At 38.2% G+C, this 17,326-nt stretch overlaps 1 protein-coding gene across 1 annotated transcript in view; it reads right to left on the bottom strand.

Moving 5' to 3' along the window:
- Nucleotides 1–17,326, bottom strand: part of LOC134531998 (importin-5) — a 57,842-nt gene that overhangs the window by 4,839 nt on the left and 35,677 nt on the right. Inside the window, exons 10-16 of the mRNA XM_063368118.1 lie at nt 16,062–16,215; nt 14,991–15,100; nt 12,628–12,846; nt 10,211–10,514; nt 5,919–6,110; nt 4,948–5,060; nt 842–1,132 (exon numbers count right to left, since the gene is read on the bottom strand). Of these exons, the coding sequence (XP_063224188.1) occupies nt 842–1,132; nt 4,948–5,060; nt 5,919–6,110; nt 10,211–10,514; nt 12,628–12,846; nt 14,991–15,100; nt 16,062–16,215 (1,383 nt within the window). The remainder of the gene's footprint in view (nt 1–841; nt 1,133–4,947; nt 5,061–5,918; nt 6,111–10,210; nt 10,515–12,627; nt 12,847–14,990; nt 15,101–16,061; nt 16,216–17,326) is intronic.

Here is a 17,326-nt window from a genome sequence, read left to right on the forward strand (position 1 = left end):
TTATTTAAAATTAATAAGTAGTGCTGTGCAAGATAGATACAGGATATATATGGGGATTTGTAAGGTATTTTCATGTTGCATAGGAAAAATTAAGCATTTTCTGGATATTTTTAGGGTCATTCAAGTGTTTTTTTTTTATGACATTTAGCAATGTAAATTGAGAAAATACTAATACTTAATACAACAGATTTAACATGGTTCATCAGAGAAATTACTGGCCCACCAGTTGTTAGTTTTGATAATAACATGGCTGAAGAACTTGCAGTAATCCTCTGCTTACTTGGACAAACGGCGCCTGTTCATTGGGTGCTGAATTTCGAGGCGTCTCAGGTGGGGCAACTTGTGATTGGATACTTCATCGATCGATGGTCTGTGACTGGCCAAGAGTCCTACATGTTAACAGTGGAACAAATAGCAGAAGCAGCACAACGGCATAATTATTTGAATTTTAGCATATCACGAGATGAACCCGCGAAACTTATCCGGTCTCTATTAATATCAAAACAAAATCTTGCGTACAGTATTTAATGTGTACAACTATGAACCAAAATACTATCTGAAACATATCCTTTTGGCCTGGGTGGGGTGGTAGCAGTTTAGAGGAGCATGGAAACTTTTCCTCAAATAGGGGAATTCCCATGACTTTTCCAGGATGTCAATTATTTTTCCCTGACCTCCCCTCTGTGGACACGCTGTAAATATTTGTTGCTTCTGGGCTCACATATTAACAGACACACATGCTATATATATTCGTTGCTTCTGGGCTCACATACAAACAGACGCGCGGCCGGGCCGGCGGGGGACGAGAGAGGAGGAGGAGGAGGAGAGCAGCAGCACCCACCAGGCACTTGACGAAGTGCGGCAGGACGCGGTCGAAGAAGGGGAAGAAGTCGGCCCTGTAGGCGGTGAAGAGCGCGTGCACCACGTCCGCCACCTTGCTCAGCACGAACACAGCCTCGCCGTCCTCGTCCTCCAGCTGCTCCTCCACCACCTCGTCGTAGTCCTCGTCCTTGCGCTTCTCCTGGCGCGCCGCCGCCTTGGCGAAGTGGTCCGTCATCAGCTTGTCCACCAGCGTCACCACCTCCGCCATGGCCGCGTCGGGCAGGCAGCCCGCCCCCAGCGTCTCGATGCACTGCGCCAGACCCAGCCCCTCAGCCCCTCCGAACTAAACCACCATGGCCTGTAGCAGGCCAACTTTCATGGCGATCGGTAGGGGGCAGGCATTATTCGCGAAAAGATCCGAACACTCATTAGACTGCAACAAGGTAATACCCGCACCAGCGGTTCCTTCCTTGTGATTGGCGGCCGTCTGGCGAGAGAAGTCGTTCGCCTTGTTTGACCAGGGCCACTCAGGACGCGTTTGCTCTCGCGCCGAATCACTGCGATCGGTGTTGTTGCAATTGATTCGTACCCGAGGGAAACTACCGATCGTGAAACACAAGACGATGCCACAGTGTTTTAACTTCCATCTAACTCCCGAAATCTTTTCGCGAAATCTGCATGCCCCTAGCGATCGGTCAGACAGTGTCGGAGTTTATCAACGTCATACATCCCATAGGTAGGGACACCTGTATTTCGCGATTTCATTTCGTGTCAAGGTATTTCACAAAACACTGTAGCTTTTCCTAAGAGTCGTGGCAAATTGTGAGGGTGCAGCAGTACGGTGACCACATTATTGGCCCCGTCAAGAGCGGGACGACACATCTCACCGACCTTGGCCAATAAACCACAGGAGGAAAAGATACAGTATTTTGTGAAATACCTTGACACGAAATACAGGTGTCCCTACCTATAGTAAGTACAGACAAGAATACATGGTTTTATTTTTAGACCAATTTCATTAAAAAAAATAAAAAAAAAAAAAATCAGTGTTCTTGCTTTTATTTTTTATGTGAACTCTTGTTCATTCATAAAGCTAGCAAATATTTTCAATAAATTTAACATTTAATTGTTCAATGAAACTTACTTCACCAAAACCGCTTCAATTCAACCGATACATGATGCACTTTAAAAATATTTAATAATTTCTAATAAGCATGTCTCAACTACGGGGAACAATGAAAATAAATCAGCAAGTACATGTGCGTTGTTAAACGTTCCAATGTCATAACTTATAAATTAGTTACTAGTAACAGTTGCAATACATATATATTACAACAACAACAACAACAAAAAAAAAAAAAAAAAAAAAAAGCCAAAATTTTCCCAATCTAGTTAATGCACACCTTTTGGTACTAACTGTACGCTAAATAATTTAATCTAATAAAAGAAAACGTTTTTGTAATCAGAGTTGAGTTTTCATTAATTACGCTTTTTAATCGATATTTGGCAAATTTTGGTGCTTTATGGCGTATTAACTTTCATTTCAGTGTAATGGTGCATTGACATGCTTTACGGTTTTATTTAGGTTTTATTGCAATTCACCATGAAATCTCATCCCTAATAAAAAGGAACTATCACATTATTTGCCTGTTGGAGTGACCTCGGCAAACCACGGAAAACCAAAATTAGGAATGCCGAACAAGAATTTGAACCCTGGACTCCTTTAACATGAGTAACAGAGTCTTCCTTCTGTGGCCAACCACCTACACATTAAAAAAAAAACATGATCACACCCTATATTTTGTCCAGTTCAGCTGGACATGTGTCAAGAAAAGTAGCTCTTCGACCTGATGCATTAAAACATTCTCTCATAACCTGATCTTGAAATCAGATCTTGTAAGTCATGTTTAAGGACCTGCCCAGAGATGACATGCTGTCGTGTAGTTTAGGTCGCTTTCTACCCCAGCATTGGCACATTGCTACAACTAAACCATTGCGGAAACAATGGCTAAATAATTTCTGAAGCTAAATAGTCACTGCTACATAATACAATCTTTTAACTCTGTTTCCACAATTCAATCAGTACACTTTGCACAACTTTTTTTTGGACATTTTGCATACATTGTGCAGAACATCAGTGGACAAAAAGTGTCCATGCAGTAATGCATGCATGGCCATCAACTGATATTTACTGTAATAGTTCCACCTTTCTCCAATATGCAGCCAGCTCCGAGGCAATTGTGTACTTCAGAAGAAGGATAATTTTTAGGGATGTGCGAGTACCCGATATTTTTGGGTACGGTTCAAATCCACAATTACCCGAACCCGGAATCGTTGTATGTACATGGATTCGAACAGTATTAACGAATATTCAGAAAGTTATAAATTAATTTAATTTGGCTCAAAAATACTAGCAGTGAAAAATAAAATTAGGCTACTATTACAGAAGTATTTATAATATGATGAATCAAAGAAAGGATGTAAATTAAATAATTAACACAATGACATTAAAAGAATTTCGAGATTTAGAGAGCTTAAACTATAATTACAAATTACGTCGTATAGCAAACTATAAACTAAAAACAATTACATACCTACAAGAAAAAAAATCTTGGCTATTTATTGGAGAAAAAATGGTTTCGTTTACTGAAACATTTATAAAACTGAAATTTCCCTGTGGCGTTCAGTTTATTATGATTGAGTTGGAGAATCGAATATGTTTTGATTTTCATATTTTAAAGTGTTTATTATTAATTAAGTTTACATAATTAAACATTTCAATCTCAGTGTAATAAATAATTGCCAGGAGTTACAGTTAGAAAAAAGAGAACACACATTATTTTTAAATTAATCAGTTATTTTTAATTATTCTGTGCTTAGTATTCGGAATCGGATTCATATATCAATTATTGCCAGGGATTCGAATCGGATTCGAACCGAAGTGAAAATCAAGGATTCGTACATCCTTAATAATTTTGTTCCAATAATGCATAGGTAGGGCCTGGAAAAATTAGCATCTATTTATTACATAATTAGCATTTATGATGTTGAAAATTAGCATCTATTTTCCAGAAATTAGCATCTATTTTTGAGAAATTTGCATAAGATATTAAAGTTACATAACAATACAAGAAGTTGTAATAGTGTTTATACCCATTATGACGAATTTTAACACAAACCAAAATCATTAAACGGTATTTGTAAACAAACGTTTGACCACTAGTAATTTCAGATGGAAACAAACTGACGATTCGAGTTGACCAACTTCAGTACGCTAAATGTGCACCACAAAATGTATGATTTGTCCCTATGTAAAATATTGATCAGAAAAAAAATTTGAAGACTAAAGTGATTATCAACAAATGTAAAAAACCGCGTACTAAAATATTTGTAGTAGTTTTCAGCATTTAAAATATTTTCATTTTTATCTTTGCAAGTTCACTACGATCCCGTCAACGACCTAGATATTTTCTAGGTTGTTGGTTTCCGTGATGCGCTTCCCGGGAAATTTTGTTTTGTTAGGTTAGATACTCTTCATGAACAGGCAACACACGATGCAATGGCGAACGTAGGCGAACGTGATGTGATCTAACAAAACAAAATAACTGCGTCGATAAGTAGTGTGAACATTCTTTTCTAAACAACATTCAACGGTATCTTGAGTAAATCGTAAAGAATAAATTTACAAAATTACTTATTCTATACTATCATGCGTGATATTTGGTTAAGGAATGTTTTATAAATAAAGGTTAGGATTCGGATTTTATTCCTTCAACAAGCCTTGTCAGAAGCTATTGTTTACGGTAATTGTGTTATGGTGGCTATTTTCAAAAAAAATACTTTGAGGAATGTGTGTTCAAGCCATTTTGTTGCATTCTATAGTGGTTTTTCGCCCGATAATGGCAATTTTACCGCGATTTCGCAAATATAGCATTTATAACAACAATTAGTAAAAAATCGCATCTAACCTCAAAATTCGCAAAAAAATCGCATCTATCGCAAATTGCGAATTTTTCCGGCCCCTATGCATAGGTACGCACCGATGGTGCCATCATGACTCCGCCCAGCTGGAAGTAAGTCAACTGCAGGTATGGGAATTGAAGGTGGAGGTGGGGGGAGACTAACCTTGGCCAAAGAGGACATGTCATCCGCCAGCACCTCGTTCTCTGGTTCCGTGTCGATGGCTTTCAGAAGCTCTGGGTAAATGTAGTCCCACATGCCCTTCACGTACTCCGGACCTGCACAGGGATAACACAAAAAGCTTGAACAAATTCTCACAGCCTCCTTTTTTTTGAAGACAACTATGTGTATATTTATTAAATATAGGGATGGGCCCATCAACTATATAAAAGTAAAACTTTAAGAATTCCAAAGATTTTATAATTGAGAAAAGTAAATTCAGAACTTCACTAACTAGCACCTGTTTTTAACAAGAAGTGAATTCTTTACCTCTACAAAAGCTTCCAGAGGATATAGTATTGTATGTGCCACCAGCTACAATGCTCTTAGGAATCCTAAACATGTATGCTCTTTTTATACTATTAAAAAAAATATAATGGGTTTAGAAATATTTCCTAACACAAATTTCTGTTTTTTTTTTTTTTTTCCTTCTTTCAACTCATATTTTACTCTTGACTTTTGTGAATTGATTAGGATTCATGGCACTCTTTTTATGAATTAATTTAATTATTTGAATTTGATCTACCCGCAATTCGAGCTACACTTGTATCTTCCGGCATCGCAGGCAGTCAGAACTTGAAAAGGTGAAAAAATCTTCAATCCGACACATTCAGGGTCGCAGCCATGCCAGATTAGCGGTTTTGCCGGATCATCTGATGTCAGTATAATATTAACGGTACTACCAAAGGCAGAATTTGATATGTAATCTGCTAGAAAACAGGAAACACTTACTGAAGTGAAAACTGCAGAAACGAAAAATTCTCAGCAAACTAAAAATGCATGCAGGCAGCGGCCAAGATCAACAGCCAGTTCTGAATGTAAGCGTGCCGGATTGCGGAGTGTGTCGAACCACAGAACGGCGGATCAGAGACCCGTCACGGCACTGCGCAGCCGTGCGGACCGGACGGGACACCCACCCTTGATCTTGGCGCACTCGAGCAGGTGCGGCAAGCTCTCGGCGGCCGCGGAGCGCACGCCGTCGTGGAAGTAGAACTTGAGCATGGGCACCATCAGCCTCACCACGGACTCGGCGTAGTCCACGAAGCCCTCCTTCAGCTCGCGGGCGTAGCACACCAGCATGTCGCAGGCCGACGCCTTGTCCTCCAGCCCTGGCCGGCAGACAACGCGCTCTCGCTCGACCAGACAGGCCTTGGGACACTCCCGACACAGCAGGGGACAAGAGCAAGACAGCGAAACCTTTGATTAAACCGGTGATTCTCAAACGATGTTCCGTGAATACGGGAAGTTAAAGAATTCACCGGAAAAAAAAAATCGGTGAATTCTAGCAGCGCCCAGCACCAACTAGTGTATAGGTAGCCATCTTAATTTTTACCGTCCTTTGTTAAACACACAAGCTAGGAGAAAGTTTCGTCCGCATCCAACCAACAAACAAACAAAAAAGAAAAACACTGTGACATGTCCATACTCCAAGCACAAACAAATGAGAAATATATACAAATGGTCATTTTTTAAAGTCACTGAACAAAAAACTTCAAGCTGAAATACGTTTAAAATTAGGGATGGGATTTTCGAATCTTGGATTCGTCGAATATACCGAATCCTATGGATTCGAGGATTCGTAGGATCCGAGGTAGGATTCGAGGTGGGATTCAAAGTGGGTTTTTAAGAGTTTTAGGTAGTAATTGAAAATTGTAGTGCTGGCCGAAGTTCGAAAATTTCGAACCGAACCGAACCCTTACGTTCGGTTCGGTTCAAAACCTCTTAAAATATTTTCGAAAAACCGAACGTTCGTTTAAAAAAAAAAATACGTTTTTATAATTTTCTAACCCCCATTTGAGACCATTCACAAAACAACACAACAAAATTCCATTACTTGTAATATTCCGACTTTTATCGCATAATCGTCGCCTCAACAGTTTCAAGCGCAGACAAAATAAAAAAAAATTATTAATTGTAGCATAACTCGTGTAGCATTTTTTCATATAGGCGCGCTTTGTTTTTTGTTTACTTTAGAGAATTTTGTATGCATTTCTCGTACTACGTAATATAAACTATCGTACAAATGCCAAAGGTATTGTATATTATACCTTTAACTATAGTGCGTGTACGAGAAGTGTTGTAAAATCACCAAAGATTACGTACCCCATACGTTAAACTAACGCGCATGTACGAGAACACTCGTATTTCGGCAAAACTAACGTGATCAAGTTAACACAAGACAAATGCTGTAGAAAATGATTACGTAAATTAGGTACGTATTTTAAATTACTGGGATGTATTTATTTTCTTTGGCCTTTTTGGTTATAAGTCAGGTACTGAAAATATTAATTTAATCTTGTTTATTAAAAGTATTGGTCCAGTAAATTTTACAGTACGGTACTAAGTTGACTAGCGTAGTCGCGGCAGCCATCATTATTTCTTGTGTTTTCTTTTTTCCGACGCAAATTTCTATAACCACACTTCTTACGTTACGTTTACAATATAATTGTTCTTGAGGTGATTTGCGATGAGCAGGCTTACGTCGTTTAAGTTTTCCAAATGGAGAAAAGATAATGACGAACCAGATGACCCAGAACCACCCCAAAAAATGTCTTAAGTTTCTTCTGACGAGCAGCATTCTTCCAAGAAAACAGCAACTGCAGTCAGCGGGTTTTGTAATGTAGGTAGATAGGTAACTTAATTCACATTCGACCTTTTTTTATGTCCTATTAAAAAGTTTTACTTATTGAAAATGTTAGGTTATGTCTACCACAAAAATATGTTATGTGGCCTTATGCTGAATGTTCGTCATCTTTATAATATTATATTTTTTTAAATGAAGGTTGGTGTACACTGAAAAAGGAAGATAGTCTTTTGGAAATTTAGATGGAACTTCTTCATGAATTAAAAGTATATGATTTTCTCTAAACTGTTTTCTTTCCTTCATTATTTATTGTATAAACTTTACTTATAAAATGTTTTGCAATGTTTTAATAAAGCTAAGCTATATAATGTTTTAATTTTACATATGGCTGGAAAACCTTTCTTTCTCACCATTCAGTTAAAGACCAAAATGCTGGTGGTCGGTTCATTTTAATTCAAAACAATTATTTCTGTATGAGGTTCGGTTCGGCACGGTTCGAAATTTTTTTGCTATGGTTCGGTTCGAAACCAGAGAACTGAGGTTCATCCAGCTCTAGAAAATTGTATACCTAAACTATATTGTAAAGGTAACGGAAATAGCACAAACAGATAAACTACGCTGTATTTTGTCAATTAGCATAACTGCTCGATCATTTCCAACCCTCAATGATATAACATTGCAGAAAAAAACGTAACTTTTTTTAAATAGTGTCTGTTATAAAAACATATTTTATTGAAAACAGGAAGGATTAATTTAACAGAGAATTAGACAGATGAAAACTTACATGTGTAGTTTTTGAGGTTATTTGTCTCTATTTTATATCAGGCGTATACACTATGCACTTATTTTATAATTTTTATAAATACACATGTGCTTTTTTTTTAATACATAGGCCTATGCATTTTTTTTAAAATAAATGTGTGATTTTTTTTAATAACATGTGAAGTTTAGTGTGGGACTGGGATTTGAGATTCGATGACAAACACTGAGGATTCGAACAAGGATTCGGATTCGACCAAAATGTGGATTCGTCCCATCCCTATTTAAAATCCTACAAATAATAGAAGCCGCACAATTCACAAACTTTTTTATATTTAAATTTAAGTTAATAAGTCATGCCAGAAAAACCTTTTAGCTTCAAATAGAAAAATTAAATCTGTGATCCAAATGCAAGCCGAACGAACGTGTAACTATCGCCGTATACACATCACGAAAGAGTGTGGGCTATCATACGTAGACTCGGCACTCGACAGAGCGCGCGCTGCATGTACTCGGCGAGATATTGATATTCGGCTACGTGTGCGTGCTCTATACGGGAAGTAACATAACCAAACAGAGAGCGCACGTTGCATGCAACGGCGGGAAATCGATATTGGGCTAAGCATGCGCGCTCTATACGGGAAGCAACATAACCAAACATTAATGATTGCAACGAGTGCTGGCTAAATTTTTGTAAGCGGTATATCGCGGCGACGCAGACGAAAAGAAGGTTATAACGTTTAAAAACATTTTCAAAAGAAAATTTACACATCAGGCAACTACGTATTTTCGTTAATTAAATAAGTAAGAGGTAATGTCCGAATAAATATTAGATTTATATTTTTCAATGCATCAATTTAGTATACAGAAAAAATAACCACACAAAGCGCTCGGAATCTAATAGCAGAACCAAAAACATCATGCGACGCTTACGCGAGAGATTTTTTTTCTTCTTCCAAATTCTGAAGCCCAAAAATATGGGTGCGACGATTATGCGATAACAGAGGGGTAACATTTTTCCAGTTTATTACAATTACAATTTTTCAGGTCTCAAAACATAATAGCCCAGCGCAAATATTGAAATTTCCGATCAGAACAAACGGTTCACTATTCGTATTTAATGTGATTTCGAACATGAACACTTTGAAAAAAAAAAAGAATATTCAGTCGTTTACGAACACGGCGTGGTGCTTGATGTGGAACTGATTATGCCGGTCAAGGGTTTCCCCCCCTATTCTTCTTTTTCAACCCAGCGCTCTTAGCCTAAAGGCGCTACCGCCCCGAAGGCCCCCATGGGCATGGACGCGGATACGCCGCATACGCAACCGGGAAGGGCGTCGGAGCTTTTGGCTATACACAGAGGCTGAGGCTACCCATCCCAGCTGTTTTGTCTATAGACGTACAAGACTGTAAAATCCATATAAAACGAAACAATTAATAACGATTCACTCACAAACAACTCGATTGGCAGCGAGGGTGCACGACAGCACAACTTACCGCCGTGACGGCTCAACAACAACCGTTGCTTCGTTGCCGGAAGCTGCAGGGCTGCCCGCCTTGGCAGGCAGCCAACTTGAAAAAACTTGGCGCTGCTGGCGAGCAGCGCGGGAAGTTCAAAATTCAAATGCTTCCAAACACTATACACTAAATTACACACAACATTTACAAGTCCAAACACCAGCTCATGTACCACACCTCTGGCCCCCTACCTCCCACTCGGCTCACCAGAACGTTGGATGCTCCCCTTTGCAGTGGAGCTGCGTGAAACAAGAGCAGTGACGGAAGGGTGACGCCGCATACGCAACCGGGCAGAGCGTCAAGAGCTTTGGCTATACACAGAGGCTGGGGCTACCCCACTCGGCTCACCCGAGGTCTTGATGCCGAAGTTCTGCTGCTCGCCGAGCGACACGAACTGCCAGTCCTGGCCCCCGTCCACGTCCTGCATGTCGTCATTGTCGAGCAGCGCCACCTCGGGCTTCATGGAGGCGGCGCGCATCACGGGCCCCATCACCAGCGGCAGGTACTGCTGGAAGCCCTTGCCGAGGATGCGGCACATGCGCGCCCACGCCGAGATCAGGTACGAGGTCTGCGGGTCGTCGTCCTGCGGCTCCCCGCCCTCCATCTGCGTCTTCAGCAGCATGTCCATGACGTCGCTGGCGTCGCTCATGAACTGCACAGTTTCCCGACACAAACTCCAATCTACCCGATTCCATCACTTTTCCAGCACACATTATCTTATTTCACATATTTTTTTTATACCACAAGTAAGTAATAAGCAAAATTAAAACATGATACAAAACAGACCTACCATTAACACGTATGTGCAGATTTTCATGTTTGATGGCTAAAACCTTCATAAAGATAGTCCTCACGTGATTTCAGCGGACAATCGAAAACAACGGAAGCGGATGTGTCAACTGTGAATTGAAATTATGTGACTTCCACCAAAATTAACTTTTTTAATTTTAAACCATTTTTGCAATGCAATTTTCGGGAAAGTTTTTTTACGGTTTAGTTATTTTTTCAAGATTGACGTAACCATGTAGACACCATGCTTAAAGAGCCATGTTTCTTTGCTCAAATACAACATAAAAAAAAAAGTATATAACTCTGTATGTGATGCACATTTTATGCAGATTTTTAGTTTTAAAAAATATAGTGTGGCCCTTGTGCCATTCATTCTTTTCTTGGATGAAAAAATTTAACATCGTACTATGTACAGTACAACCCGGTTATAACATTCCCGTTTTTAACATTATCCCGCCTATAACACCATAATTTGATGGTCCCGTCATTTATCCATTTATCACAATGCTTTAATTTCCCGCCTGTAACAATATTAACATTTCTACATTCCCGCCTTTAACGTTCAAATTTGCTTTGATAACTGCCACAATTTTCAGTATCTCTTCCTTCAAAGTCATAATTTAGAGCAAAAACATAGCTAGAAAATACAACACGCATATACAAACATCAGATGTTTACATTTGTGTAGTTCACCATAGACGTGGTACACACGCACTAAACAACTTGCACCGGATCAACTATCAATATGGCATCCTGTTCGCACATGTTAGCCTATGACTTGTTCCGTTATACTTATGATGCACATTTTGTGCACTGATACATGGTCGGAAACAGTGCTACTGTATTCTATGGTGCTGGTTTTTGTTTCAAAGGTTTAACACCTTGAGATGGTTAAATGTTCTATGGATATATTCACGGCTTTTGTTTGTGGTTAACCTTTACCGTAATTTTTTTTTTTCACTTACTTATTGTAGTCACGGTCGTATTTAATTAAAATACGCAGTATTGAAATTTTATTCAGGTTATTGTACGGCTAAGATGGCCGATAAATATAAACGAAAATCATATTCTGTAGCTGAAAAAATTCAGTTTATTAACTAGTGGACAGGAACCCCAACAAAACGCGTGTTGTGATTGCAAAAGAGTTGAATATTTCTGTTTGTGTCTGAACTGTATCGTACACTTTTTTTTAGCATATTATTAGGTATTATCTATAAATAAAATTAACCAATTTTCCACTCTATTGCTGTACTTAGTGTATTACTCCTGTATTGTGTTGTTTTACCTATACTCTTTAAATTAATCAATCGACACGTAATTTATACAAAGATGTAATTTTATGATTTCCTGCTTATAACATTTTTTTAAGTTGGTCCCTTGGAGAATGTTATAACAGGGTTGTACTGTAGCTGAATACATGCATAAACTGTTGCATGGTGATAGATCGATTTCTATGCCGTTGAAACTATGGTGTTTGCTTCTTTTAATGGCCATCACATTGGAGTGTCCATAATTTTAAGGTTTTGTAGTCCATGGTTGTCGACAAATATTCATACGCGATTAAATATTTGAGGTCGTACTGAATGCGAGAAATCAACTAATTGTACTTGAAATTTAGAATATTCGCAATGGTATACTAGTCAGCTGTAAACACACTACGGCATGACTTTGATAAAAAAATATTTCACACTTGCGTACGTGCAAAAAAAACTGCAGCCATCAGAAAATCTGCTCGCGACAAAGTTGGAACAGTCATTATTTGATGTCGCCTCGTATCTGATAGCAACGTTTTAGTGGTGTCTGATTCTGTGTTCACCGCTTTCACATAAATACATGGAAGTGGACTACTATCTGACAAAATGTTGTGTTGTGTCGTGTTGTGCCTCGTTCTGTGTTATCAGTCCAAAAGGTGGTGGGGATACACGGGAGCTAAGAAAGATGGACTTGCGGAAGATGGTCCAGGACAGACAGGCTACCTTCTCCGCGCCGACGGCCAGCCCGATGAGGCTGACGCACTCGATGGCCTTGCCGCGCAGCAGCTTCAGGTCGTCCGTGTTGGCGTTCATGATGATGTACTTGAGGCAGGGCATGAGGCGGTCGTAGTACGCCACGAACTGCTCCTCCGAGGTGTCGGCGACCGAGGCGATGGTGGTCACCACCTGCTCCAGCACCAGCTTGGTCCCCTTCTCCACGAGCTGCGGGCCAACCACACTTCCCTCGCCAACTTGCTCCGGGCCACGTTCCCGTCGGTCGTGAGTCTCCGTACAAATGTGTGAAAGCAGTGACCAAATATCTTAACGCAAGGTCCAGATTACTGGGAAGACACAGAATTACCTTTCTGGATTACCCTCTTTTATCGCATATTCGTCGCACCAACATTTTAGGGCGTCAAAATTTTGGATAAAAAAACTTCTCGCGTAAACGTCGCATGACATTTTTGGTCCCGCTATTAGATTCAGAGCGCTTTGTGTAGGTATCTTTTCCATATAAAACAAGGTTTTTTAATGTAGAAATCTAATATTTATTCGGAAAATAACTCTTTTACTTATTTAATAAATAGAAATACGAAGTTGTGCGATTGTAAATTTTCTTTTAAAAGACTTTTTAAACGTTATAACCTTTATCTGTTCGTCTGCGTCGCCGCGGTGTACACCGCTTTTAAAAATGTAGCCAGCGCTAGTTCGCATCATTCATGTTTGGTAATGTTGCTTCCCGTATAGAGCGCGCACTCGTAGTCAAATATTGATATCTCGCCGATTGCATGCAACACGCGCTCTCTGTCGAGTGATGGCCAGCACTCTTTCGTGGGTATGTGTGTACTACGATGATAGTTATGCGTTAGTTCACGCTCACATTCACATTTTGTTTTTCTATTTAAAGTTGAAGAAAGATTTTTGTTGCATGACTCATTAATTTAAATTGTTCGGCATGCTCTTGTATAATCCACTTTTAAATAAACGCACTTTCCATGAATGGGTTATATGTTTATGAATAACTTTACCTAAGAAATTTTTTTTCTCATAAACGTGCACCCCTACTTTTCAAACTTGATTATAGTACAAAATGTGCTACGATTATGCGATAAAACACGGTATAAAATTCAGGATCACTGCAGTCACTTGGGCTGTTCCCATACAGATGACACCTTTTCCGTAACCACCACTGATATCTCATACGTACTTAGGGACCTTGAAAAATTCTGAACTGTAAAATACCAGGAAATACGTTGGGTTTCAAGCTTTTTCGCGAAATTTTAACATTTTAAATGAAACACAAAGTTAGGTGCAAAATAAGATGTTTTCAAGAGATGATGACACCATTTATAAAAACGTCATGCACCTGATCATAGATGCGTATTAACGGAAACAAATTTCAATAACAGAGATTTTGATATCTTTATATTATTTTTTTCTAAAACATATATTATTTATGAATTCTTTAAAATGTGATGCTTTGGTCTTTGTCCATGCTGTTTGTGCTGCATGTACAACAGAGTTATACATCTTGTTTACAAGAGAAGTTGTAACACTTTTTTATATTATACCTGGATTTTATGTTACTTTTCTTTAATTAATTTATGTGTGACAAAAAATGTGGTGTTTTTACAGGAGCAGAAAAACTTTTTTTAACGTAAACTTCCAAACAGATGTGAAAAATAATACAGAATTACCTATCCTCTAATTTGTTAAACACATTACATTTTTGTAATTTGTAGTTTAGACCAAGTAAATGTTAACAACAGTATAAGAAAACACATTCCAATGTGCTTAACGTACGTTTAGCCCCGTACCATTGTTTACGTTAACTGAAGTTTTTAATTTAACTTGCAGAAAAATACATAACAGTAATTTATTTTAGTTGGAGGATTTAATTTAATTCTAGTTATAGAGATGATTCAGACCAAAATCATCATGCAATGTTTAAGCGAGTACCCCCCCCCCCCCTCCCTTTTTCTAAAACTTTGATGCCCTAAAGTAACAGTGTGACAATTATGTGATAAAACACGGTACTTAGAAATTGAGACATTAACATAAAAGTGAATTAAAAGGGTATACCGTAATGGGATGTGCTTAATAGATCCAGATCTAAATTTCATAACTTAGTATCCAGAAAATTTTCTTTAGTGGATTGTCTTTAAAAGGTTTACTATTTATCTTACTAGATGAATAATTTTTTTTGGGTAAAACCTACCAGATGGAAGGAAAAAAATTATAATTGCAGAAAAACATACTTCTTGCACACTATGAGCAAAAAATTAACACCTTTTTTACATCTCTAATGTATCACCGTGAAAATTCTATTTAATGGATCTAAACCAGCACATACAAAGAGTGTGTACCTCCTTGAACTTGGCTGAGAGAACTGCCTCCAGCTTAGCCATTATATTGTTAAGATACTGCGTCAGGATGCTCTTGGGGCAGTCCTCGCTGAAGTTCACCAAGGCCGCGCCTGTAAGCACACACACACCCCAAGTTCCAAACCCTTCCCAACACTCTGTGCCGGGTACAAGCATGGCTTGCAGCTGGGACAAGAACCGAGATGGAATTATGCAAAACGAAGGTGATGATAACAATAAAGTCGACCCTGAACGTAAGACCACCACCAAGAAATACATCCTAGAAAATCTTAACTCACTTTTTTTTTTTTACCTTTTCTAGCTTAGTAGAAATTCACTGCACAGGATAAAAAAAAAGTATAAGTTTCTTTATTATCTTGACCATTTCTCTTTGGGAATTAAAAATGGTTAGTTAATATTTAATGTGTTAATGATCTTTTACTAAATATATATAAAAAAAAAAAATAAAAACTATGTAATTTTAAACTTTTTTTTAACTACACAATTTTTATAAAGTGTTATAATATTAATCATTCTCTCCAAAACTATCACTCTAAGCATCATTCATGTAAGGTAGGTTGGGTTCAGGGGTGCAACAACAGAGGGGGCCAAGGGTATTTTGCCCCCCCCCCCCCCCCCCCCCTGAAACCATGAAGTAGGGGCAAACGGGGACAAAGAAAGTGCTGTGTAATCAATTTTTAGATAATAAAACTGCTTAAATAGCACCATTTTCCTCCTTGAAATACAAATTTTCCCGGGGGGGCAGACCCCCGTACCCCCCCCTTCAATAGTGGGAATCGATGATTCTTTATAAAAAAAAAAAAAAGAGGAATATTGCCACCCCCCCCCCCCCCCTTGCAAATTTAGTTGTTGGGCCCCTGGTTGGGGTTGGGGTTGGGGTTGGGGTTGGGTTGGGTTGGGTTGGGTTGGGTTGGGTTGTGTAGGCAGGTAGGTTGGGTAAGGAAGGTTGGGTGGGTAAGGAAGGTTTCTAGTTAAGAATTTTTTCTTCTCTGGCACCCAAGAATTTTAATGTGTGGCAATTAAAAAATTCCAGTCTCAACGAACGACCATCACCTGCATGCGCCTGGACTCTGGGGTTTTCGTTGTCGTCCAGCAGCATAAGCAGGCCGGGCACCACCTTCGCGTGGAACTTCTTCTCGAACAAGGGCGCGAAGTCCGTCGACATCTGGCCAATCGCATTGCACGCAGCGTACCTGACACGCGGGTGCTGGACATAGACACAGAGGACATTTAACAACCAGGGCAAACCTACCCAACCCATTCAAACTTACACTAATTGCATGGCATTCCAACTACCAAGGACAAGATTACGTGGTGAATTAACAATAAAACTGAAATAATACCGAAAAGCATTTCAAAACACTGAAATACAAGTTAATACACCTAATAGCACCAAAAAGCAAGTTATATCAAGTAACTAAGTAGTATTTAACCAAAAACTAATTCAAATTATAAAAAAAGTAATCAAAATAGTAATTAAAAAAATATAATTTCCAAATAAATAATTGAACCAAGTACTTCGATCAGAAGAATCAAATTAGTTTTTTTTACTGTGCATCTCAAATTGAATCACTTTTAAATTCCAAATGCTTGCTTTAATTATTTAATTAGTTCAGAATATGTGTTTAGATAAATCAATTACAAATTATTTTATCGTAAATATTCAGCATGGAATTTCTACCACAATTTTAATGGAGTAAGTATTACAAATACAATTTTAAAAAATAAAAACAATGAAATCTTGTTTAAAAATGAATTTGGCCTAAAAATAAAATCATTAAAACATATTTACTAATTACCCATTAGCACAAACATAGAAAATAACCAGAAACAAATTTTTGTATCTAAATAGGTGAAATTATATGCAATCATAACACAGTTTGTCTAAAAACCAAATTTGACTCATGTTAATAAAAATGTAATTTTTTTTACATATAAACAAAACTAAAAATTATACAAAATTTAATCTATTATTAGCTGGAAAGATCCAATTTCTATGTTAGGAACTCAAACATTCCCAAGACAAAATTTTCATATTATTTTATGAACTGTCTTTAACTATTTATGTGTATTACATGACTACATATACACAGAACCTCAACAAAAAAACAAGATGCCCCTTAGCAAACGACTGCTAGAAATTTAAGTTTGTGGACTTACAAGAATCATCACTGTTTATTTCGAGACTTTTTTTGGTAACTTTTGTGTTATGGGTAAACACAAGATTTTATGGTTATATTTCTGGTCTCATTTTATTTTTAAAATTCAGGATTTTTGTGTATACGTATATATTTTTATAAAAGCTGTTTTGTAATACT

The sequence above is a fragment of the Bacillus rossius genome, chromosome 5 (genome assembly GCF_032445375.1).
Source record: "Bacillus rossius redtenbacheri isolate Brsri chromosome 5, Brsri_v3, whole genome shotgun sequence".
NCBI lineage: Eukaryota > Metazoa > Arthropoda > Insecta > Phasmatodea > Bacillidae > Bacillus > Bacillus rossius.